Here is a 26,232-nt window from a genome sequence, read left to right on the forward strand (position 1 = left end):
TTGGAACCAACGGGTGCAGCCAGAATCCTGAGTTAGTTTTCTAACATTCTATTTGGAAAGGTCACCTGGACCACCACCTGCACGGGGTTCACCGACTGTCAGAAGATTTTTTCGCAACAGAATGTTCAATGAAGGATATAACAGTGAGACTATTAATCGTTTTGAGAGAAGTCCTGGAAACGACTTTTGTTGGTGATAGTGAAAAGGGGGTGTCAGCTGTCTTGACCGTTAGTCGTAAAAAAAGTTAACCCTAAAAATTTTCCTTTCCACGGTGTCATTTTGTGCCATAACCTGAATCATATTCAATTCAGAACTTGTTTGTCAGTCTGGTGGCTCAAACCTCTTGATCATCAAGCTTCGCAGTATTTTCGCGACAAAAAATGAAAACAGTGACTCCGTAGGTAAGTGTTCCTTCTAGCTTTTTGAAATGTCTATCGATGTATTTAAGGGAAGAAATAAAATGTTAGGTTAAGGTTCAATAATGGCATAATGTCTTCTCTCAGTAACAGTGGTGTATCATTAATAGATTGTCCAATAGCTTTCTCAAAACACTGTAAGACCAAACGCAGTGGTGGAGTTGAACCGAATCTAATCGAGAAACAGTGAAGAATAAATGTTCGACTTGATCCTTGAACTCCGTCAATTTTGTCTCGATCTGTACAATCCGATTCGTCTGACTAGATGATCTGGGTTAGTTTGAGCTTAATCGTAAGATCTGGGTTAGTTTGAGCTTAATCGTAAGATCTGGTTTGAAACATTTGTAGACCAGATGGAAACGTGACAAAAAATAAAAACGAACCGTCAACAACCAACTAGAGCACATAGTCCATACTGTAATATGCAAAGTTAACCCAGTACCGCGCGAGTAGGGCAAAAACTGGATATAATGTATTGCAATTAACAAACAGGCTATTACACCTCGCCGACAAACGATACCGCTTTGCTTACTTAATTTACCCTCTTGATACATATACAGCCTTGTATATGGACAAAGTACATGTATTTAACGACAAGCCAATCGAACAGAACTCCGCAATTTAGTTTATCAGAGAACTTGAAGAGGACGGAAAACTTTCTTTTCTAAATTGCCTGGTAATGGCAGTGATGAGTACAACATGTGCTACTACAGATGAAAGAGAGCTGACTTAAATACGCTACCAACTCATTTCCATAGCTTATCTATTGACCACCTTTAATTGTGGAACAGATGTCAAGACGCCGAAAATTTTATATTTATTTTCATTTTTGCGTTAGTTTTGCGAAAAAGAATGAAAGGGCAACTCAACTGAATGAGACATGATGGAAGAATAACTCGGATTTCTGCGTCTTTGAAATTCGAAAAGTTGTCTCAAACTTCCTTCATGCGTTTGTACTTTTCAAGGAGCAAATCTTCACCAGTCAGATAAGCTCAGTAGATATTCAACATTTACAAGCCGTGCAATTTGTACATCTGTCGTCTAAGGATATACACAAGCTACGATGATAACGTTTTGCAGGTTGAAACGTCGTACGAGAAAGTATACAGCAAAGAAGGAAAATCCTTACACACACTAGATACGCGAAAATGAATGACACAAAGTTGCGCTTGATTTCATATCCTTGCGTTTAATTTTCTCACCAACTTTAATCTACAATTCAAATAGCGTTGAACTTTGAAAAAAAAAATAACTAAGCCATTAACTTAGTTGCCTTGAACTTTAATTCCATGTAAATGATACTGTATATTAAAAAATTTAAACGTTTTCTTAATTGTTCTGATACCCCAGACGTAAAGTTAATCCGGCCCTGCGAAAAAACAATGTTTTACTGAAGCAAAAATAAACTATATGGCCAGTGACTGAGTCTGAGTAAAAGTTTTTGATTCAGAATTGCTTCTATCGTTATAAAGGCTCCACTAACAAAATAGAATTTGAAGTCTATTTCTACGAATTTAGTTCCCTTGACTGATGAGCCATAAGTTTGCTTACAAATCGTCAAAATATACTCTGGAGATGCGTGCCTATTCACACTTTGCAAAACTAACCCTCTGCGAAATAGTAAATTGTCAAGGGGAAGTTTTCTCAGTCCTTTAAACTGGCACTTACGTCAATGTAAAATGTGGAAGTAAGTCAATTGTATCTTTCACAATACTTAAAAAAGTGATGATTCAAATTTCTTCCCTGGCAAATGTCGCGATTCGCCTTTACGCGGTTATGATTTGTGGCGCCCTATTGAACACAAACTTCCATTGTACGTTAAATGTTTCTTTTTTTGTCCCTAATGCAGGGAATTAATACCTACAGGATATGTGCATTGTCGTCAAGCCCTTCGTCATAATCCGTTTCCCGTCAGCCGCGACCGAAGTCATTTCCTAAGTTTTTTTTAGAAAAATTAAAATCTTAGGAAATAGATAAATATAATAGTAATGATACACGAAAAAGCTGCAGAAAGACTGTCTGACAAGGAAAGTTTAATTGTGGGAGAAAACAAATTAAACAAAATCCTACATATAGACTTGAAACTGGAAAAAAGGACTTGCGTAAAGGTACATACTGATGCGTTTGTCCACACCACGAACGTACGAAAGATAATCGATCAAAGGCTTAAAAAAAATCGCTGCTCACCGTGTTCAACCATTAGGCTATCAACCCCCTAGATCGCTTTCACAGCTTTCTGTTCTTCTCTTTTTTGTTGTTGTTTGTTTCTCTTTTTTTTACCCAAACCAACGGGGTCGCTTTCACATAAGGGAAAGCGAGGAAAAAAAAACCTGGCCATACGAATACGAGATATCAATTTCTACTTTTTTTTTATTTTTTTTTTTCTTTGATAGGTTCCAGCGGAAGGCTATAGTTTTTTTCCCGTTAGTGCATGTGTAGGCGTCTGGATAACTAGCAGAACTCCTTTTACATTTAGGACTTTATTCATCTTTATCGTATGGTTATTATTTTGCTACGATGACATTATCTCTAATATGCTTGCCAGCTTGTTTCCATCAAAATTATACTCCATTTTACCCTCGAGACATTAGAATCATTTTAAAGTAATTTACAAGCAAAACCTTTTAATGTTGCCCCTGAAATTGACATTTAATAATCCAATGTGAAGGGTACTAAAAATCTACCAACAGGAGCTCCGCTCTTGACCATGGCTCAATTAATCTTTTTTTTTACCTTTTGAGCCAAGAGAAGATAAAATGGAATACCACGTGGGATTTATAAAGGGCAATTTGCAGAGTCCATAACCTTAAGATTATACCTTTGTTTTCCACAAATTAGATAGTGATGTTGTCTGGAAAATGTTTCATTTTTCCTGAGTACGCGAGAAAGGTGGGTGAATGAAAATGAGAAAGTGAGTTGACAAAGTGATGTGAATGCTGTGAACGATCACAACTACTCTCATAACATGTTTGATCACTCTGTACGTGTCGCAGAAATCAAGCGACACGAGACACGAACTTATTTTCAGGGGAAGTAAGACAAACGTGTTGCATGCAGGCGACAATGATTGTTATTTTTCAACAAGTTCAAGTTATGCTGTAAATCCTTTGTGGTTTGAAATTGTTCTTAGTGTTCGACCAATCCAGATCATAAATGGTATAGCAATTTCCGAGACTGATCTTTCTTTCTGTCAAGCACGATTGCGGAGGAAGAACTTCTTCCCCAAGCTCGGTCGTCAACACCCCCGCCTTTCGTAATGAATCAAGGCAGCTGTATCAGACTAAAGTTCACAATGCGTAGATAAAAACTCGGAACATTATGCATGTGAGCTTCATTTATATTTCTGTAACAATACAATGTTTGTTTTTTAAGGCAGTCGCCGCTAAACCGTTTCTGTCAAGGAGCATTCTGAGCGTATTTTCATAAACGAAGCAATGCCGTGAACTTTAATGCTAATATAGGGACGAGTAAAAAATGGTTCTCAAGTTAATTACGAAAGAAATGAAAAGGGTCCTTGTGCAAGTGACTGACTAATGCAACACGGTGCTTCTGCATGCAATTATTAGAATTAGATCGACCTTCCTTTTTTCCACCTACATTGAACCAAAGCGATTTCAAATTGGTTCATTTTGACGTACGGAATTAAAGATCATTGTAATTTCTCTAAAGCGACCTACCGTGAGGTGGGAAAATTGGGCATGTTGAAGGTTGAATATAAAATTGCTACTTAATTCAAAAGAGAAGGACATTAAAATTTATCAGATATTTGATACCCTACCAACAAAGGACTCGCTAAAACTGTGGAGGAAAAAAACTTAAAATTCTACTATTCACGAGTTCCGCACATTAATTCCGACTGTTAAAATAGCATAAAATAAATTACATGCACTTATTCAACCTAGCCACATGACAAAACGTGGTTAAGTGTTTTTTCAATAGCTGCCATTAACTACGGTAAAAATAGTCCATCAATGATTGTGACCACACTCTACTAAGATCTACTTCCCGGCAGATGGTGTTTTGTCTTGTCAAGAACTAACATAAATTAATTTCACAGCTATAAAATAAACGCTTGTCTGATAACAATCTATTCGATCGATCGGAGCTAGCGAGGTAATTAGAGAAAAGGAGGTTCCGTTGTTGATAAAGCACAATAATCGGTAAGTAACCGGCTATTTTATAAATTATTACCAAGTAATGTTGTTCATCCCTACCCAATGTAAGCGAAACTATGCCGATCTGAGGCTTGCATATCGTTCTTTTTTTAACCTGTCGTGGAATATACAACGTTGTGCAATATGTTTCTAACGTAAACATGCAAAGAATTCCATTGTTCCTGTCACTGTTTCTCATTTCATTTATTCAATGCCTGTTCATCAACCGTGGCTCGGGCTTGATATCAGATTTTGAAAAAGGAGAAGATCATTTTTTTAATCAGGGAGAGCTTGAAACTGCGATGATATTCAAGCTGGTGTTGTTTGCACTTTGACTGACATCTCGTTTTGTTCCGCTCTTTCCCGTGTTTTCAAACTTGCGAAGGCCGAATTAACATAATTTATTTTAGTTTGTGCGTGTATGAGAGCAAGGTTTTATTCAAAGCGTTCATTCGACCATTTTTGTTTGTTAGTCCTTTTATCCTTAAGTCTTTTCAAATGTGGACACGAGTTTTAAGTTTTTTTAACTTAGTTGTATAATCCACTTCTATTCAATGTTATATCATCTGTCAAGCGCGGAAAAAGGAAGCCAGGTTCAGCGAAGAGTTTAAGAACCTGCTTGATGCTTTTCTCTAAGAGGTTTAAGATGTTGTTAATTTGGCTTCTTTTGAATTGGTCGTCGTCAATGGAAGAATGGAAATCATTGGCCATCAATGAGCTTATCATTTAGTGTGTAAAGATCTGAAGAGTCCATTTTACAGTGACATGCTTGGTTGCCAAGCCTTTGAAGCCTTTGGAGTGGGGTTAATAGGGTGATGTTGTTATGATGCAAACATTGCTGCTTTTCAAATGTACATTACTTTGTTATTATGCTAACTAGACGCTTCAGCCTCACTTTACTCAAAGGTTTGGTAACTAAGTTCACAACCGTAAAATGGCATATTACGGTGGAGTTATTGTTTGTTTAAATATGCAATTATTTCCTCGTGCCCTCCGACCTGATCATGTGACCCATGATCTATGATAAGTCGATCAACTGATGTGGAAAAAATTTCCTCGATTAAATTGAATTTCTATCGATTGTAATCGGCTCAGAGTGAATTCTGCCTTCTTGAACTCGAAGGTCCTTGAATGTTGGACAAAAATGTGAAGAGTTTTAGACACGATTTGCATGTCTATCAATTTCGGCGGAGCAAGCTATGCTATCGAGCAGCAGATACCGATGAAAACTTAAAAAGATCCGATCCTCACGCAAAATTTTCAAGAAACAGCTATCCGATGTTTCCATTAAGATGCTTTTCCCCTCGAGTAGTATGTCCCGACTCATTCGATCAAAATGCATTTCGCTACGTCTGATTTTCTAGTGCGTAGAGATTCATTTCCGCAGTCAAGATCCAAATCCTACGAGAAGTACATGGAAGCTTCACCGAATCGGCGTTAAAATTCGATCAGGACTTTGATTTCGCATTTATCATATCCAATCCTGCCTTATGATAAACAAAACAAAAATAGACCAATCACAGAAAGCATGTGCCCTTACGGTTTATACGTGTCATTTAGGAATACACGTGCAATTAAAAAGCCATTTCGGAGATGCTTCGGACTTCTGTCTCAAGAGGGTAGCAAAGACTGTATGCGTTACACATGATTAAGCCTTAGAGTGATACGTGACACGTGAATTTTTACAGAAAGGCAAGGTAAAGTGAGATTTGAAGTTTTCCCTTTGAAATTCGAAATATTTTTTAACTACATTTGACTGGTGAATTTTTCTTGATACGTGAATGCGTGCGCGAGACAAGATCAGGCTCTCACCCCCACTCCCTTTCCCTTTACCTTTCTCGTTTGCTACCCTTACTCAAAGCCAGGCTAGGTGCAAATTCTTTGATGATAATACTAGTTGTTGTTTACATGTAATGAAATTCATATCGTAACATTCGTGGTAAATAACACACTAGTAAAAAAGAAATGTAATCGCTCTTGTGGTTACCCATCGTGGCAAATAACATTTTAAAGAGAAATGTAATCGTTTCTCTCACGATGTGGTCACTTGATATATGGATCGCGACGTTTCGACTGCACACTGTGAGTCTTCTTCAGGTGATGATATCGACCGAGTATTAATAAGACACCGACCACCAACACTGAACACCCCACCGAGTTCAGATCCACCGGTGTTCTACCCTACATCAAAGACCTCTCGGAAACAACTTCGTCGCTGTTTACAACAACAAGGCATACCCGCTGTTTTCAACTCAGAGACTGCTACGATCACATTTTGTGCACCCAAAGGATGCCGTCGACCCGACTAAACAGGATGGCGTAGTCTACAGGATTCCCTGTGAGTGCGGAAAAGTTTACATCGGCGAAACTAGCAGACCTATGCTAGAGAGAATTAAGGAACACTACAGGGATATCTGACTCGTTAAACGCAGACCTCCGCCCTCTCAGAGCACTCCCACAACACTGAACATTGCCTGGTCTGGAACGAAGTAACGTTTATTCATCGTGATCCCCATTTCTACACATGCAGGGTAAACTGAGAGGCAATTCACATAAGAATTCACCCCAACAAAATTAACAAGGACAGTGGAAATTTAAATCGAAGAGATTTAAATTTCTGATCCGAAAGATGCACCAATCACAGCAGTAGAATTCCATCCAACCACAGCTGAGCGCAAGGTGACGCGTTAAACGCGCCGATCTCATCGCCTGAAGAAGGTTTGAAGTAACTGCATGCATTCGAAACGTTGCAATCCGCATTTCAATTAACTGCATCGTGAGACAAACGATTACATTTCTCCGCTAACTAGTACACTTAATGTCACTATAAGGTAGGGGTTTTTGGAATTTGCAAATGGCTTCTTGGTTCTTATCAATGTGACTCAAGAAGTGTTATACATAGTTGTATTTTTGGGGTTGATTTTTGATTAATTGTCTTTGATAGAACGCCAAGTAACATTCTGTTTATCTGGAGGCCCCGAGTCTTCTTTAACTTTAAGAGGGGATACCAAAAACATTAGTGTTTTGGGTACAGGGATACCAAAACCTCGGGGATACCCAAAACACTGTGACAGCGGGGCAAAAAAAGACAGGAGGCTTTGATTTGGCCTTGGGTCGCATGAAGGCGCGTCGTTCGCTATTTTGCTCCGTTTTACAAACTAAACGCCTGGGTAGACTAAATGAAGCTGGAACGTTAACAGTCATAATAATCTGTGAATTTTTGTTTCAGATCATGACGAACTGTAAACTTGCACTCTTTCTTGCCGCGATTTTTATCATACATTGTGCGTCCTCCGAGGGGCTGTGTGTTAGTGAATGTCACTCTGACGCTGTATTATGTAGGAATAAATGTACGGACCAGCCGTGTGCTAATATCTGTACTTCTAAAATGAACGCATGTTTCGCAGCTTGTCCAAGTAGCGACCCTAACCGCGATGGTCAAGACAACGATGATGAATTCGAGGAGGTTTTTGAAAAGTAATGTTATCTAAATACAAGGAATCCCGAAGTACTTTAGACTGTTGTAAACTGATAAAATATTTTCACTCACCAAGGAGAACAAAAAACTGATACTTTTTGAAAAATTAGGAATTCGACGAGCAAGCTAAAGTTTTAGCTGTTAGCCAGTTGGGAAGTGAAATTAACAAATCTATGCTGTTGTAACATTGCATATTAATAATAAAAATGTGTGTGTAAAATACGATGCTATCTGGTATCGACAGCTAGCAACTCTAAATATTCAATGTCAAAAAAGTGTTTGCTTAACTGTAAAATAGTAAACACGCAATCAGTTTTCCTTTGTGTACGTATCAACCCTTTAATTAGAAGAAGAACTTAGAAGAGAGAGAGAGGAACTAACTTTTCTCTCCTCCAGCTGCTACACAATCCCTTGTAAATTTGTTACAAGAGTTTGGTTTTAGATTTAAGATAACGATTCTACCTGAAAAGTTGAAGTATTCTTGTTACCTGTTTGCTGGATAACGTATGGATATTATAGGAGAAGTTACATGTTAATCACTCCCGGAATTTAACTGGGGCTAATAAACAATTTCCTCATTATTTGTCTCTCGCCAAGTCCTAATTGTGTTCCATTCTTAAATTTATTTTTCATAATCAAAGACAATTTTTCAAAGCCTTTAAAGGAGAGAGAGGGAGGGGGTCGTAGTTTTTGGGCGTTTCGCAATGAAATTTTCCGAATCCCCCCATTAAGGCTTTGTAGTTTTTTCACGATACCCCCTAACTGGCAGTCAATTCTTTATCATCCTTTCTTCGATCTCTGTTAGAGACGAATGGCTCGTGATTGGATTTCAAAAGATACTTTTAATTGTGCAGTGGTGAGGGGTCATTGACGACAATTTGTGGTCTACAAAATATACAAAAGGCAGTTGATGTAAGGAATAAAGGCTGATAGTTTCTAAAGGAACTATTTGGGGCTGCGTCGGTGGGGGTAAAGAAATCATTTGGATATATCAACAAAGCTGAAATGGTAAAGTGGCCACCGTAACGATTATAAAAGCTGAAGTTTCGAGCGTTAGCCCTTCGTCGGAGCGAATAGAGGAATTGTGGGTTGTGTGTGCTTTTAAAGGCAGAAAATGGAGCTACGTTATTGGTGGAAACATGGCAACGGGAAAAACACGAATAAATTAGTGGAATGCAAAGCGTTCGTTGATCCCTGTGGGATTTAGACTGCCGGTTTGAAAGATGAGCTTTTGTTCAAGACTTTTACGGCTTTCCGTGCTACCTAAGTGTTAGGAAAGACCGCAGATTGCCATATGTTGCTTAGAATGATTAGGTAAATCAAAATGTCTAGCGACTGGTTTCGATGTGTCCTTGTCATTCCTTTCCACGTCTCGAAGGTGTTCTCGGAATCGGTCACCTAGTCTTCTGCCTGTTTCGCCGATGTATATCTTTTTGCAATAAGTGCAAGTTATGCAATAGGTTACATTGGCGGAGGTGCACGTCATAACCACTCCTAGAACTTCTTATATTTACTTTTTACCTAAAATTCACAAACCTAACAACCCGGGTTGGCCCATTGTCTCGGCTTGCAGTTGCCTTACCGAACTTATCTCCAGCTATCTAGACAAAATTATTGCTCCCACCGTCAAAACTTTACCATCATATATTAAAGACAGCCAACACGCTCTTCAAATTTTTCGCGACTTGAATTTCCTTGGCCAAAACAAACTTCTTTTCACCATGGATATTACGTCTTTTTACACTGTCATTCCTAATGGCGAAGGCCCTCTGGTCCTTAAACATTTTTTTGATCAACGTATTGTTAAGGAACCTAAATCTGAAACACTATTACGCTTAGCCGAACTAGTGCTCACACTCAATTGTTTTTCATTCCGAAACAACTTCTTCAAACAAACCAATGGAGTGGCCATGGGCACCAAAATGGGACCTAGCTATGCCAACCTTTTGTAGGTTTTGTCGAACATCAATTTTTCAGCCAATACAACGGGTCCAAACCTGAACTCTACGGTCGCTACATCGACGACTGTATCGGCGCTACCTCCTCAACCAGAGAGGAGCTCACTCAATTCATAACCGCAGTCAATTATTTTCACTCGGCTCTGAAATATACGTGGGAAATTTCTGACAATTCTTTATCCTTTTTAGACATCAAAGTTTCAATTGAAGGCAAAGGTTTATGCACTAGTGTGTATTACAAACCTACAGACTCGCATGACTCGTTATATTCGTCCTCGCATTCATCTCACGTTAAGAATTCCATTCCTTTTTCTCAGTTTCTAAGACTTCGTCGTCTATGTAGTGATGACTCTGATTTCCACCACAAATCAGAGTCAATGTGTCAGTTTTTCAATAAACGTGGTTACCCTGTTTCTGTCGTTCAAGCGGGTTACCACCGCGCCCAACTTATTGATCGACATTCAGCACTACAAACGTCGCATAAGGAAGATTCCAACCGCATTCCCTTCACTCTCACGTTTCACCCTCACAACCACTCAGTTAAATCCATCATTCTTAAAAACTTTAAATTACTTCAAAACGATCCAGAGAAGAGCACTATCTTTTCGCAGCCTCCGCTCGTTTCATTCAAACGCGACAAAAACATAGGCAATTTTTTGGTCACTTTTAAATGCGCTCGTGCACGACGCAAAACGTGTCCTTTCATTCACAACACTCATCATAAAATATCGGGACCTAAACGATCCATTAAGATCACCGATCTCTTCACGTGCACCTCCGCCAACGTAATCTATTGGATAACTTGCACTTATTGCAAAAAGATATACATCGGCGAAACAGGCAGAAGACTAGGTAACCGATTCCGAGAACACCTTCGAGACGTGGAAAGGAATGACAAGGACACATCGAAACCAGTCACTAGACATTTTAATTTACCTAATCACTCTAAGCAACATATGGCAATCTGCGGTCTTTCCTTACACTTAGGTAGCACGGAAAGCCGTAAAACTCTTGAACAAAAGCTCATCTTTCAAACCGGCAGTCTAAATCCCACAGGGATCAACGAACGCTTTTCATTCCACTAATTTATTCGTGTTTTCCTCGTTGCCATGTTCCCACCAATAACGTAGCTCCATTTTCTGCCTTTAAAAGCACACACAACCCACAATTCCTCTATTCGCTCCGACGAAGGGCTAACGCTCGAAACGTCAGCTTTTGTAATCGTTACGGTGGCCAATTTACCATTTCAACTTTGTTGATATATCTAAATTAGTTGATGTAGTGGTTGCGTGCATTCAAATTACAAGTAAAATAAGTTATTCGTCGGGGTCTTTAGAGGGCCTCGCAACATATCGTGCTATTCGCGGTTTCCCGGTTGTAATTTTTGCACTTGAGTTTACACGATTATTTGATTTGAGATAATCTGTATACCTCGTCGATTACCCTTTATTTCCAATATTTTCACATAACTTAAGCAACCACGAATGTTTTCAATCCTATACGTTCAATTTATTTTACATCCGAAACAAATAACTCCGTTTCATGTGTACAATGACTAAATTTTGTCTGGTGTCACATCGCGAAGGTAACTTTCCATCAACGACAACAAGATAAACGGTGTCCGCGCCAGATATATCGGGCATTCAACAACCTCATCCTTAAAAACTTGGATTAAAGCAGAATGTAATATTAACTTGCTATCTGAAACTTTGTTGACGCGTGAAAGCTGTTATTTATTTTTTATGTAAACACTAAAGATGTTTGTGGGGAAAAACTTCCTCTTATTTTTCAGTCTGATTCATTCTATGCAAACAAAGGTAAACTGAATGATTCGTAAGGTGACAGTGAGCTTATTTCTTATTTGCCGTGAGGTTTTTCTTATTTTACCGTAGGAAATTTTCTTTCGCCGTGAGTAATTTTCTTTTTACCGTAGGGAATTTTCTTTAGTCGTGAGTGTTTTTCCTTTTGCCGTGGGAATTTTTCTCTTGCCGTGAGTCTTTTTACCGCGGATCTATGTCTTTTTCCGTGACAGTTATGGGCAACCGCATGGATTCCTGCTTTTCAATCTTGAGGACAACGCTGATTGGGCTTAATGCTTTTCTAGTGGCTATTTGTTAACATTAACTTGATGATACATTCATGTAGCTTGATGAAAAGTTCATTTGGAACATAGCTCTTGACTGTCGAAGAAGTCATCAACCATCTGACATGGAAGAGTAATTATTTTCTCTCGTTTGAGATAAGTTGGACTGCCTGAACAAAAGAAAAAACAAAAAGGTCCGTGTAAAGTGACACGGCTTTCAAAACTGTATTGGCAGGTGTACTGTATAAGCAGAGTTTACACTGTGTTATAAAGAACATATCTTAAATTCGTCAAAACGTTTAACAGCAAAACAAGTAGTTTAACTTGGTAAGATTCTTTATGTAGGCTAAGCCAACACTGTCGAAACTTTCTGAAGAAAAATGAATTCGGAGGAGGACTCAAGAGATACTGGAGCAGTCGTTATTCACACTTCAATTCTAGCTTTCGCAATGGTCTTGTCATTCATTGGAAACACGTTCATTATTTACGCGTTGTACAGAAACAGAAGACTACGCACTATAACAAATTTCTACGTCGCATCGCTTGCGTTGGTCGACATGATGATGGCTATGTTAAGCTTTCCTTTCCAAGTGACCGCCTCTGGACTGCGAAAATGGATTTTTGCAGACAACTTCTGTCAGCTCACTGGTTTTGTAGTACAATACTGGGTTCAAGTGTCACTTTCCATTCTGACTTTAGCCTCACTAAATCGATACTTCTGCGTCGTGAAACCAAGTAAATATTCATTGCTATTCACTCGAACGAAAACTGTAACTTCATTACTAGGGGTCTGGATTATACTCTGTGCTGAATTACTTATTTTCGTTTTTACGGCACCAATAACATTTCGTTGGATCCCCGACAGTTTATATTGCCGAACAACTTTTGACAGCGAAAGTTCAGAGAGGATATCTTTTGTCTTCTTTGCTTGTTTTTACGCCGTTTTGATGTCCGTGGTTGTGTATTGTTACTACAGCATTTATCGCGTTGTCAAACAACACAACAATATCATTGTTCCATCCTTACAGAGAGCGAACAACCATGGAAGAATCAACGCACAAGACGTGAAATCCTCTCGGACCATCTTCGCCGCCGTGCTTGGGTTTTCGATTGCCTGGTTTCCTTTTATTGTCATTTCGATGCTACAGTTTGGTTTTCAGGTATCCATTCCTTCCTCAGCACAGTCAGTTTACCCGCTGTTCGCATCTATTTCTGCCTGGATTAATCCAGTAATCTATGGTATCATGAACCGTGCCCTGCGAAACGAGTTTCGGATCATCCTATTCTGTAGGAGGGATTGATAACAGTTCATACACTTTTTTTTTTTTTTAATGATGGCTGTCATCCAATCAATACCGACTGACCGGATTCTACATGGTGTTGGCCTTATATATTCTGAGGTAATGTGTTATTTTGGACCAGGGTTAAAAATAGCTCCGCAACTGAATGCCACGAAGTTTGGTATAATTGAGTTTCTATGCTCCCTTTCTCTATCTCTTTGCAACACGCCAAGTGCTTAGATTTAACATCATACTTGAGAGAACAGAAACCGACCTTGACCTGTAAGTAACTTACGTTTGAAATGGGGGCTGTTAACAACGTAAAAGAAAAGAGGAGCGGTTCAAAAAACAGATCAAGAGGTCCAACTGCGCCTTGCATCCTACACTATCAAGCACCAGAGAGCGACAAGAAAATGATGACTTCAATCGAACCCCTTACTGAGCATTATGTAGTAACGTGTCTCGCTATTGACTGGAACGCTACTTCAGTTTTACAGCCAATAACATCACGGTAAAAGGACCAATCTGAAGCTTATCATGGCAAATGTGACTGTAGAACGATTTCTTTGTCGGGAAACTTTATTTTTCTTGGTGCTATTACCATGCAGAGGTTGTCATATAATTAGCTAGGGAGGGGTTATAATGACACAATTCTCAGAGAGATCATGACATTAAATGATTATCAATATTCAAAGTTTTTCGCGCTTTTAGGTTAGGACTGGAAGCTTCTGACCAAATTATTGAATGAGGCCAATAGAATAGAATGGGAATCATGGAAAAAACGAAGAGAGCGAATTATTTTATCCTAAACGCTTTTGTGCTGGTATAATTTTCAGTGCAACATCGTGTGTCCTGCAGTTATTTAGGCCTGAAAGTTGACAGATCGACACGAGATGACTTAGAGGAATAAGGTAAAAATGCTGGCAGCCTCTTTTATTATTTGATATCGTAGGAAGAAAATACTTCTTTCTAGGAGGGAGATAGTTAACCAGCTTTCTTCGTTTTGCTACGGAAATAACTAATGGTTGATGATTTGTCTTATTTCGTCCAATTTACCCCCAGATAAATCAAATTCTTCCCACACTGTAAATAGGTTTTCAAAGAGAAAGGTGATGGTAGTAGAGAAAAGTATCGAACAAAGTATATGTAACAAGGTTATAGTTAGACCTTAATCCGAAAACTGGCTGCCAAAGAAACGCTCAGCCGTTAGTTGGGGGAAGCGCTTGGAGATCTTGCAAGTTTAAGTTTGTCTTTGACAAGGGCAAGTTCACGGTTATCACAAAAACATGAGTATGTTTTGGTTCAACCTTTATTACCTCTATGTATTACATATCATTTTCTTTTCATTTGCACCTTAATTGTAATGGGGAGACGCCCCATTTCTGTTTGCCGCTTTACTTTCTTCTCTTCTTCTTGTTAACATAAGGATAGTATTTCTGGTACTTCCCAGTCCACCCAGGGTGGAATCGTCCGTCCCCATTTCCGCCGTTGGTGGTAAATCGTATCCACAGGTAGTGCGAGGAGTCGTCATAGAAGGAACCCGCTGGAATGGCATGCCCTCCCCAACCATTCGTCAGCACATTTTCGGCAAATCTGTACAATAAAAAACAAAAATTAAAGTCACCGTAACTCCTTCAAAGTTTGCTTGAGCTTACATGCTTTCTGAGAGAGAGCTACCAAAACAAAAGCACTAAAAGTAAAATTACAAAACATACTGTTAAGTTTCCTCGAAGAGGAGGATTAATTTATTGATGTATATAAGATGATCACAAACGTGAAATTTAAGATGTAAAGAAATAAAAATTTCTTATGTAAGATGATTATTAAGATGAGTATCTTAAATTAAATGCTGCCATTCTTTCCCTCGTTTCGCATTTTATAAACTACTCGCTCTTAATTCGCTCCCTTTTTCTCCTTTTTTTGTTGTCGTATCGTATTGTTTGTAATCAGATTTTTATAGGCTGGCCCACCGGTAGGCTAAGAAAAAAACTTGAAAATGATTGAAAAAGAAAAGTATAGGAAAATATTGTTGTTTTTGTTGTTGTTGCAGAAATCTGACGATACTTCATTGATTTATTTATTTATTTATTTATTTATTTATTTATTCAGGTATTCAGAATAGCGCAATATACAAGGTACTTAGCGAAGAAACGATAGAACTCGGGATAAATGAAACTGAAACTCACCTTCCGCTAGATATTGTCACGAGATCGTAGTTACTTTCTGTTCGGAATTCAGTGAAGATAAAATCAGGAAATTCCACGGCGCGATAAAGTAGCCACATACAATCAAGATTAATGGCGTAACCGTTGGGGTAACCAGGGGAGCTGATGGTGCCACTTCCCTCTTCGTATACGCCTCCGCAATCTATGTCTAGTGAAGTGAGAGAATTAAAAGAGAAGAACATTAATTGATCAATTACATTCCCTCGAGGCAAGCTAAAATTAGTTCAACTGTTCAAATTTTGTAGTGCGATTTATCACGTTTGGGATCAGTGAATTCTATTGCTTGACAATAATATCAGTTTGAAACGATGGTATTTATTAATCAATCAATCAATTACTTAGTTAATTAATAAACTGGCTTCAACGGCGCATGTTTTTGACAGAATGATCAATTAACATCTATACTCAAAAGTAAGAATGAACCAAAATTTTCTCTAAAACAAAATTAATTTATGTATGTGACAAGCATAATTTTCCATAGCCTTACAGAGAGTGGAAAACTAATCCAACTCTTCGTCAGTCGCGCGCAGCCAATAAGTTTTCATATTTCATTTCCATACTTTTAAATTTCTAAAGGCTGGTTTTCTCTAACACGGAGTCAAGAGTTGCGAAAAATGAGATTTAGGGCGTGATTACATGAGCCGAGCTGGCCCGGTTAGCCGTGCTGATTTCTTTTGTTTTCACGCTTTGGCGAACACCAAAACAAAAGAAATCAGCCCGGCTAACAGGGCCAGCCCGGCTAATAGGGCAAGCCCGGCTAACAGGGCCAGCCCGGCTAACAAGACCAGCCCTGCTCATGTAATCAGGCCCTTATAGTCACATGCCGAGTTTTGAGGCTTGATAGAATTCGAGTCGAAAGATTCAGAGCAGTTTCAGTCTCTTTCAGTGTAAACTAGATTGTTGTACTCGCAACAGAAGCGGAATAACCAACAAATCACAATGCAAGTTCTCAGGTCAACTGATCCTTACAACACCAGAAATTCAGTTCACACAGATTCACAATCGGCCTCTGTACTCGGCTTCTCATTAATTTTCACCGGATCGAAAGTCTATGCGCCTCATATTACGCCTGCGACTTCGGTCACGATCGACGTGAAAATCAGCCTTAAATATATATACCATTAAATAAATAAGTGAAAAAGGGGGTAAGTGTTTAAAGAGACTCTGGTGCTACGTCCTTGGGGATATTACAAGATAATTTGGTTTTATTGATGTTGATATTGTAAATTGGCCACTTTAGAGAGTTTGCTTAGGCTGACGTTTCGAGCGTTAACTCCTCGACAGAGTGAATAGAAACTATCGAAATAGTTTATCGACCAATTAAAGTTGAAATTGCCATCATGCGAAATCTGTGGTCTGTGGCTCCGTAATTAACAACTCCGCGTCTTTCATTGAAATATAATTCACTTTAATCCTGATTAGCTGACGTTGGTTGAAACTAAAGAAAATAACAAGGGTTATAATAGTTACACAATATTTAAATTCAAGAAATAACGAACAACACGACGAAAAAGAGGACCATAAACAACTTACATTGTTGCGACACAGAAACATTACTAAACTGCGCTCAACGAAAACGAGAAAACAGTTACTGATTCCATTGTATTAGTTATGCAGGCAGCACAAAGCGACAACGAAGTGGCAAAAAAATGACAAAGAAAAGCGCTTATGAAACTATCAAATAATACAATCACAGTGAGAGTGAAAAGACTTAAATAAATGAACTCCAAACACGCAAAAAGGAAAAGAAAAACCAACAAGAAAAACATGTCGCACTTAGAACTTACAAAAGTAAACTGAATTGTGTATTTACCGACTTGCTTGTAGTTGAAACTAAATCCTTTCCTATTGGTAGCTCCATCACTAATGAATCGAATTCGTACGACATTTCCAGATGAGGTAAACGGCGGTGGTTTGTAGGTAGTTCCGTCAAATGTGATAATCGGCCTGTCATAGCGACTTGTATCGTAGATCAGCAAGAAATCTTTACCAGTCTCCGTCTTAAATTCAGTGAAGTCGAGTCTGATTTTCTTGTTCACTGGAACTTGAATCTGCCATGTGCAGTATTCGTTGTCGTTGTAATTTCCAGGATAGTTCTTTGAAGTGACAGTGCCGCTTGGTCCGGTTAAAAATGTGCCGCAGTTCGTTACTACGAGTATATTATAAAACTGGTAAATAAATGCCTCTCTGTCTATGTTCAATAAGGGTCAGGTGGCAGATTCAGGGGGGTAGGGGGAGGAATTTGGCGGGGGAAGTTAAAGTCTTTTTGTAACTTGACTAACGCTTGAAACTCTGTTTCACCATTTCTCGTCCCGTCCAAGAAAACTCAGGGCTAATATAAGTTTGGTTTTATCTCGCACGATCCCAGCCTAGGAGTATCCCAAGATGATAACATATCACACGGAATAATGAATACCAGTGGTCTACTTACATTGGCATGTGGGTTGGGATCCAGACCACTGTCCATTTGCTTGGCAGGTTCTAGTGAGGTCTCCAACAAGTTTGTACTGGGGATCACATTCGAGAATTACAACGCTCTGATAGGTAAATGTCGTTCCGTATCTGACGCCATTATCCGGCGCACCAGGATCACCGCAGCTAACGACTGCAAATCAAACAAATATTAGTTTTTCGATATGCTTGTATCCTCCTGGATACATCTGTAGCTGTAGACATCCTCTACCTAGCTAGAAATATTACTGCTAGTTCTAGTTACGTATCACTCTCTCCTACAGAGCCACCCATAGACTCTTGCAAAAATTGAATATAAATAATATAAAAATATAAAAAAGGGTCAGTTCGTTTACTTGGGCACGTAGGCTGTGTTCCAGTCCATTTGGCATTTGTCTGACACGTCCGGGTTTGGGATCCCACCATAGTGTAACCAACATCACAGCTAAAACTAATGACAGATCCATACTTGTAGTTGGTCGAGTCCTTCTTTCCATTAGCAGGAGTACCAGGGTTACCGCAGGATCGCTCTTGGAGTGAAAAGTACAAAAGATTTTAACGTGAAAGATTTGTTGTTAAATTACTGAATTATACTCGCCCAATTAAGTTCACCATATTTCACCATAATTGGCCTTGCTATTACAACAGGAAGATCAAGGTAAGTTTTTGGATTCTTTCGTATTCCCAGTTATGTTATCACTTCATCCAAGTCTTAGAGGCGGCGTGGCCGAGTGGTTAGGGCGCTGGACTTGTAATCCGGTGTCCCGGGTTCAAGTTGTCCACCCTTCCACTCACTGGATTTGTTCTCGGTTGCCCCTCGTTCAACTCCTTGGCTGCGCCCTTTAATGGATAATTACTTCGGCATATGCCATTATGAGAGATATTGCAGCCAGCTGAGGCCTGAGGCCGTAGGCCGAAGCTGGCTGCAATATTTCTCATAATACCATATGCCGAAGTAATTATCTATTATAATTGTTGATCCCCATGAAATCCTATTGTTCAGTGTGTCTGAGTTGGATCTTCGATTCTAGTCGCACCTATGTGTGATGATTGTGATGCTCATTGCTATTGTTCTTTGTTGTGATGAATATATCTTAGATTTTAATTGTGCCAAGGGTTGTTACTGTAGCTCGTTGTTATAGTTGTTCAAAACAGTTCTAATGACAGAATTAATTCGTGCAAGGTGTGTAACACTGCTAATTTGCATACTTTATAAGCCAGAGAATTCAGTCAGTTTACTCAGTGCGAACCTGGGTTTAGAAAGAGGACGGATTAGTCGGAAGACGAAGGATTATTTATTACACAGAGCTCTACGAAGGCAGATATTACAACAGAAATCGAAGATAATCTAATGTAACGTTTGGACATTTCTGTCAGTGCTTTAATTCTTTATCGACTTCTAAAGGCGGCGTTTCTATTTTATTTTTTTAAATAGAGCAAAGATTTAGAACGCCAATTACAGCTTCAGAATGCAAGAAAGTTGACAAAAGTTGGGTTTCAGACGCCAGCCACCGGAAATGGGCGTGGGTTTTGAAAGTCTTTTAGGAGTGGAAGAGGCAATATTTTTAATAATTGTAACCTGCACACTGCAATATTTTTAATATTGCAGCCTGCACACTGCAATATCTTTAATATTGCAGCAGGCTTATTTAGCGCGTTTGATTATATTACCCCTGATAATTTCCCTGCTAACAAAAAGGACCGCTTCCGTTTTCCTCATACAGTTGTTTTGTCATCTTAAAGACAACAATCCTTGATTTAATGCAGAGAGAGAACAATAGAATCTCATGGGGATCAGTATTTATATAATTAGCCCACTGGTCTGCTTCCTGCCAGTGGGGATTTTCAAGCACTTAGTTTACATTGTGGCTGAAAAGCCCCTAAGGGGGTAGCTTCAATTAACGTATTTAATATTATTTATTATATTAACGTCCAAAAATTTTGTGCACAACTGATAGGTATTGCACAGAGTTATTTCTCATTTTTTTAAGTTTTCTACTCCATAAAAGGATGTCTTTCGATGGACGTCACTATAGTTGGAACGTATGATAATCTCTTCGAAGAGGTTCCACGGAAGGAAAACGTGAAAAAAAAATTATGGTTTCTTTTCAGCACAAAACAAAACACCCTGTGTAGGAAATCAGTACTTCTCGTTGGGTATTGAGAAAAGATTTTCAAACGGTTGTCATCCAAAGAACTCAATATGCAAACTTGTCATGAGAAGTATCTTATAAATTCAATTTTACATACCTAAGCAAACAGGTTTTGATCCACTCCATATTCCGTTAGCCAGACAAGTTTGGCTTTCCTCTCCCTCCAAATGATGGTCTGCCTTGCATGTGTAGGTTACCGTAGCCTGGTACTTAGTGTTAGAGTTAGAGGCCAGGTGACGGTATCCGCCGTAAGGGTTGCCTGGGTCACCACAATCTACCACTAGATTTGGAAGAAAGAGCAAGAGACACTTAATATTTCATCCTTTTTTTTTTACAATGTGCCAAAGAAAAAGTGCATGCAGGTGCCCTCACTTCTCCTGCAAAATAAAACTAGAAGTACATCAAGGTGATAAAAATAAGCTTTTCGAAAGTCCGCTTTCTAATTTGCCAGTTGTTCCTATCCAGTTCATATGCTATGAATCTTGTAGCAAGAGTCACAGAACGTTCCATCTCAACTTTTGTCAGTTCGCCCTTTTGTTGCAGTGTTCCATACAAATGGTACAGGTAGATGCACTCTGTTCTTCTGCAGATGAATCTGGGAATTTACCATGGTGATAGATTCACGGGTTACACATGACCATTCGAGATCCACGTATAGGCCCGACAAAGCAGCCATTAGCCGATTAACTTATCTGATATTAAAAATATTTATCATATGACTCATACATCCCCGTGTGCGCTTTTAGGCCGTGCATAATGGCGTGTGTAGGGCCGGAAAAAAACCGTACAAATGATAAGTTGCGGGTTGACTGAGTGAGAAGAGCGAAAGCGAACATTTTTGGCATTCGGTCAGTACGGCATCACCTCAAGCCAAATATTTTCCCGTCCGGCCCTCTTGCTAAGTAATAGGTATTTATCATGAAGCCCTTACATTCGCAGACAGGATCTGTTTCTGACCATTGTCCTCCTCCTTTGCCATCTGAAATGCAAGTCCTAAATGCAGAACTTGCTGGTACCATATTGTAGCCCTCGTTGCAAGTGATGCGAAGAGTAGCACCCAGCTCATACCGATAGCCTTGAACCGCGCCATTAGCAGGGACTGGTACTGGACTACAGAAGGAAGCTGCAAGCGAGAGAATTAACGTTAGTAAGGCTAGCTGTTGTTCAGTTTTCCAAACATTGTATCTATCAGGTGAGGTCAGCATCTGTTTGATATCAATGATATCGAGGAGTTTTAAGAAGTTAGCTGACAACGATTAAATCATATCAAAAGACATGGATGGTGAGATAAACGAGTGTTACTTGAAGAAGACTAAAAGAGGACACCTGGAATGAAAGAAACAATTGCCGATGAATTTGTAATTGAAGTGAACTCAACATCTCAATTTTGGGCAGAGTTTGGCGCGTACTCTGAAATCCTTTCTTTTTCGCTTTTTTGTAGACATCCTTAACTCGAAATTTCTTTCCTTCTTGCCTGAGGCCTGTTTCCAGATTTTGCGGAGGGTAGAAAACCTGAAGACCCGGAATAAAACCCTCGAAGCAAGGGTGACGAGAACCAACAACAAACTCAGGCCACATGCGACGTCAGATCCGCGAATAACATCCAGGCCACAGTGGCGGGAGGCGAGCGCTCTCCCCACTGGACTCCTCTCCAAACTTAGTAGCTTTACATTAACTAAAAGAGCTCGAGTAAAACATACCAATACATCTGGGTTGGGTCCCACTCCATGTTCCATCTTGCTGACACGTCCTGACTGCGTCACCCACCATAGCGTAGTTTGCTTTACAGGAGAAAGTTGCTTTGGTATTAAGAACATTCTTTCCAGCATCTTTCCCAGTTAAAGTAACTGGATTGGCGTTTTCTACCTCTCCGATCTCCGCACAAAAGACACCTTTAGTGGCGAAAGGAAATTCATTTGTTGTGTTACAACTCTGGGATTGTAGAATAAGATGTTTACAAGAAACTTGATTCAAGCTTAATAGTTTAAGCTATAACGGTATCCATAAAGAAACAAGTGTGGCCCATCTCCTTGGATTTGATGTCAACAAATTGTTGATACATGTGAGTGGTGGACCCAGGGGGGAGGTCCAGGGGATCTGGAACCAAAGCCTTCCTCACCCCCTTAATCATACCTAAGGGTCACAATTCCTGTTAGGGCAGTATTACCAGAAACTGCTCAATGTGAAGTATCTAAAATTTACTTTTCTATAAAGATGTCTTAGTTCGTTTGGCTTGTAGTGTAGAAATAAAATTGTGGACTTTCTGAACCATCCTCAATCAAAAAGAATTCTCGATCCTCTCTTGCAAATAACTTATCAAACCTCTGGTAATGTCCCTTCGTGGGAAATAAGAGGTACGATTAAGTATAAAAGCAACATAATGCAACGTAATGCAACGTAATGCAAGCAACGTAATGCAAGTGCTTCTGGTCAGGTCGCAAACTAAGATCGTTCATTTTGGGGACTTGATCAGTGCATGATGAGTGATACATTCTTGAAAAAAAAAAGTTTAGCGAATATTTTCATGTTTTAAAATTTTTCCATCTTTTAATAGTACAGCGTCTAAAACACTTACGTGAGCAGGTAGGGGTTTTACCCGACCATTGCCCATCTGCCTGACAGTAGTATTTCGAGCTTCCGTATGAGCCTCTGTAGCCTTCATTGCATGTGTACGTTGCGGTACTTCCCAAAGCAAGCCCCGAGCTCAGTGCCACGTTTCCATTGCTAGGGTTACTTAAATTTGGACATGAAATTGCTGTAAAGAACAACGTGATTATCATATAATCAATTCTTACATTGGCAGTAATATTAATGCTATAATGTCATGATGGCGATTTTATTACAACAGTCTTGAGAACGAGCAGGAGTTTAAAACGCGCGTGCGAATGGCTCAGGTTCCTAGCCTCTTCAAAATGGGATTTTTGCATACTGACAAATGCACAAGCACTTCAGAGTGGCAACACTTAGCTTACTCATTTTTCATCAAAGTTGTTCAACTCATTTTAACCCTCCAACCGCTAAGAGTGACGAGTATCTTATTTCTCCTCACAGTACCCCCCCCCCCCAAGTCGAATATTAAGATCATGAGAATGAAGGGAATGATCGCTGACTAAGGAAGCTTCTGCTTATTGAACAAATTCTCTCTGTTGGTACCACAGGAAGTGTATAGATAATAACAGCGGAGCTCGCAGCGCGCGCAGCGTAGCCCCATAATTATACAAAATAGTAGTAGTAACCCATCAGGCTGAAAAAATTTGGACTTATGACCGTACGGGCGCCCGTAAAACGTGATACTTTTAGCATGCTCAGTCAACTGTACCGCGGGCACGCCAACGCCACGGCTTTGGTCTTGTCCAGCGGGCGTTTGAGCACAACAAATTCTCAAATGATATGCTGACGTCTATTCTCAATCTTACACTGCACCCGTAATTCAGCCTCTGAGCTGCAAGTGGTCAGATATAAACTATATTCATATATTCATACAACGCGTGCACTACACTTGTACATAGCTGAGGAGACGAGACGTGCGGGAAAAAAATGCGAGCTCCGCTTTTAGGCTCGGCTAAATCTATATATTATGGGGAATATACACACTGGTGTCCGCAGTCAGTTACCTTGGCAGTTCTTTTTATCCCCAGCCAAAGTGTATCCCTGTCTGCATACACAGGTGAAGGACTGGAATGTGTTGACGCAAGAATGTTCACAACCACCATTGTTAGTAGCACACTCGTCGACATCTACAAGTGAACAATGAAATGGCGTGAAGAGCACGACCACTGTAATTTTGTACCAGTGGTTTTAATGTCGTCTTGGAGGTTTTTCTCTTTCCCTTAATTACCTACTGCTAAGTCGCAGTTGCTGAGGTCATTTTCGTTATTTGTCTTTTGATTTCAAAAAATATATAAATACATACGTATAAACGCTTTTGAAACTGAAAAAAAAAAGTAAAAATACAGGAAGCACTAAACAGTAAGGAAGGTTGCGGATGTAGTATTTTGTTATTGAAATTGCCTCCAAAGTGGGGTTTGAGTCTTTTAGAGGCCACTTGTCCCATAACTGTAACGCTTATCCAGGCTTGTGTACCATGAAACGAATAGGGGCATTTCTACCCCTCCTACCCATGCCAGGTTTTTCTTGACAGTTCACTAGTGCTCATCCAAACTGCTGGTTGGAGAGAGAGCCTGGGTACTGTGAGAGTAAAGAGTCTTGCCCCAATACCACAATGAGCCGGTCTGAGCTCGAATCTGGATCTCTCCTCCAAAGTCCAGCGCGTTAGCCAATCGGCTGCTTCTTTCATTGTTAAAACAGAAGAGTGGAGGCCAATGTGCTGAATTCTGATGTTGATAAGATAATTACGACCTTCTTTCTTTCTCTTATCTCTTATTTAACTTGACTGCACTTTTTAAGCAGATGGAAGCATATCAGAGATCCTCTCGTGAAACTCACCATAGTCTATATTTATGTAATCTTACCCTGACAGCTCCTTTTGCCAGAATCCAGTGCGAGCCCGCTTGGACAAGAACATGAGAATGAACCAGCAGAGTTGTGACAAGAGTGGGAACAGCCTCCGTTATCAGTGGAGCATTCGTTGATATCTGGAAAAGGAACATGATGATATAAATGAACACAAAGTGAAGAGCTGTCAGTTCTTTATAAGCTCATTTTAGCTATTTGACAGTTGTCGTCAAACTCGCTCAGAGCAGTTCATGCAATTTACACTTAAAACAGTCTTGAGTAATGTCTCTACCAGCAGAATACCATTTACGATCTGCTTTTCTAATTGCTGAGGTTGAAGTAATGATTATTATTACTTTTTCGTTCCACACCCAACCGGAGGTCAAATTTCATATAAAATGTGAAAATGAAGCTTCGAATCATTGCCGATCGGACCCAGGGGCTCTGCAATGGTTTTCAAATTATGTCATTGCTTGAACGTCTGATTAAATAAAATGTAAAATAAAATACATATTTAACGATTCGATAAATATCATTTGTTATCCTACCAACACAGTTGGTATTTCCTGAAAGCTCATATCCTTTATGGCAATGGCAAACGTATCCACCGTGAGTGTTTGTGCAAAACTGGTTACATGGACTATTGGTACACTCATCCGTATCTGAAAAGGAAGCAGTTAACTCAGTTACATCGATATACTTTGAAATGATGAGAGAGAAGTTTGTAAAATACTATTTATTATATTTTACGTTAGTACATCTAGCCTGAGTGTAGTATTTTTTAATCATTACATGATGTATCACCAGTCAGTACTTTGTCCAATAAGAACTGAAGCTATCAACTTTTTGTTTGCTGTGAACTTTTGTGTCACTTGTCACGTTTTAGTGGCAAGTCAAAACCTATATGTAGGTATTTAACTGATAAAATGTTTATTCAAGGCACAAATAATGTTTATTCATTTGTGATATCTGGACAGGCTGGCCAGTTCAGCTTAAAAGCTAATTTAAATGAGAACCTGTGTAGACAGTAACAAGACCAAAGCAACGGGAGGTACGTTAACAAGCACAGAGAAGATACAGAAGATGGGGCCTACGGTTGATCGTCCGATGTATCTAGACTAGAATGCCGAACCATTTACGGATATCAGAGCAAAGGCAGCACATTCTCCCAAGTTATTTTAAGACCTTGAGTAAAAGGCATTTGAAAATTGCGGGAAAATGTCGAAACTGATCGTGTTTAAAAAGTGGATGATACATACCTGAACATCTTGGGTTGGAGCCAGTCCATCCGCCTTCCTGGCATGTTCTGGACGATGATCCCCGCATAGAATATCCTGGGTCACAACTAAACGAGATTGTACTTCCAGCGTTGTAATTGGAACCAGACTTTGAGCCGTAAAGTGGTGCACCGATTGGTCTACAGTTTGTCGCTAAACAGAAATAGCATCATGTAAAGCTCTCTTTAGTTAAATTGGCAACATCTCTACGACACTAGATGAATGTAAAAAGTCAATTTCTGTCCATTTGTTTTGCTATGCTGTCCAAGCGTAAACAGTTCACAGTTCATTGAACTAGTCAT

At 39.5% G+C, this 26,232-nt stretch overlaps 2 protein-coding genes and 2 long non-coding RNA genes across 4 annotated transcripts in view; 2 read left to right on the top strand and 2 right to left on the bottom strand.

Annotated features, from left to right (window-relative positions):
• Positions 1-1,585: 1,585 nt before the first annotated feature.
• Positions 1,586-3,080, bottom strand: LOC148724117 (uncharacterized). The gene is made up of 3 exons (XR_015991870.1): positions 2,604-3,080; positions 2,281-2,350; positions 1,586-1,785 (listed from the first exon to the last, which is right to left on the bottom strand). It is a non-coding gene; the product is annotated as an uncharacterized LOC148724117 (long non-coding RNA).
• A 233-nt stretch (positions 3,081-3,313) lies between these two features.
• Positions 3,314-8,629, top strand: LOC111322438 (uncharacterized). Its single transcript, XR_002694063.2, has 2 exons — positions 3,314-4,576; positions 7,800-8,629. It is a non-coding gene; the product is annotated as an uncharacterized LOC111322438 (long non-coding RNA).
• Positions 8,630-12,294: 3,665 nt separating this feature from the next.
• Positions 12,295-15,395, top strand: LOC148724118 (melatonin receptor type 1A-like). Its single transcript, XM_088733141.1, has one exon. It carries the CDS (start codon positions 12,470-12,472, stop codon positions 13,388-13,390), a length of 921 nt encoding a protein of 306 aa, XP_088589267.1. The 5' UTR covers positions 12,295-12,469; the 3' UTR covers positions 13,391-15,395.
• LOC111322415 (sushi, von Willebrand factor type A, EGF and pentraxin domain-containing protein 1-like) overlaps positions 14,661-26,232 on the bottom strand; it is a 31,511-nt gene continuing 19,939 nt past the window's right edge. Inside the window, exons 22-34 of the mRNA XM_088733140.1 lie at positions 25,913-26,083; positions 25,202-25,315; positions 24,671-24,793; positions 23,813-23,935; positions 22,774-22,953; positions 21,899-22,090; positions 21,130-21,321; positions 20,296-20,478; positions 18,402-18,575; positions 18,026-18,199; positions 17,408-17,743; positions 15,556-15,742; positions 14,661-14,962 (exon numbers count right to left, since the gene is read on the bottom strand). Of these exons, the coding sequence (XP_088589266.1) occupies positions 14,764-14,962; positions 15,556-15,742; positions 17,408-17,743; positions 18,026-18,199; positions 18,402-18,575; positions 20,296-20,478; positions 21,130-21,321; positions 21,899-22,090; positions 22,774-22,953; positions 23,813-23,935; positions 24,671-24,793; positions 25,202-25,315; positions 25,913-26,083 (2,348 nt within the window). The 3' untranslated portion in view covers positions 14,661-14,763. The remainder of the gene's footprint in view (positions 14,963-15,555; positions 15,743-17,407; positions 17,744-18,025; positions 18,200-18,401; positions 18,576-20,295; positions 20,479-21,129; positions 21,322-21,898; positions 22,091-22,773; positions 22,954-23,812; positions 23,936-24,670; positions 24,794-25,201; positions 25,316-25,912; positions 26,084-26,232) is intronic.

This window comes from Stylophora pistillata, chromosome 9, assembly GCF_964205215.1.
Source record: "Stylophora pistillata chromosome 9, jaStyPist1.2, whole genome shotgun sequence".
Classification (NCBI taxonomy): Eukaryota; Metazoa; Cnidaria; class Anthozoa; order Scleractinia; family Pocilloporidae; genus Stylophora; species Stylophora pistillata.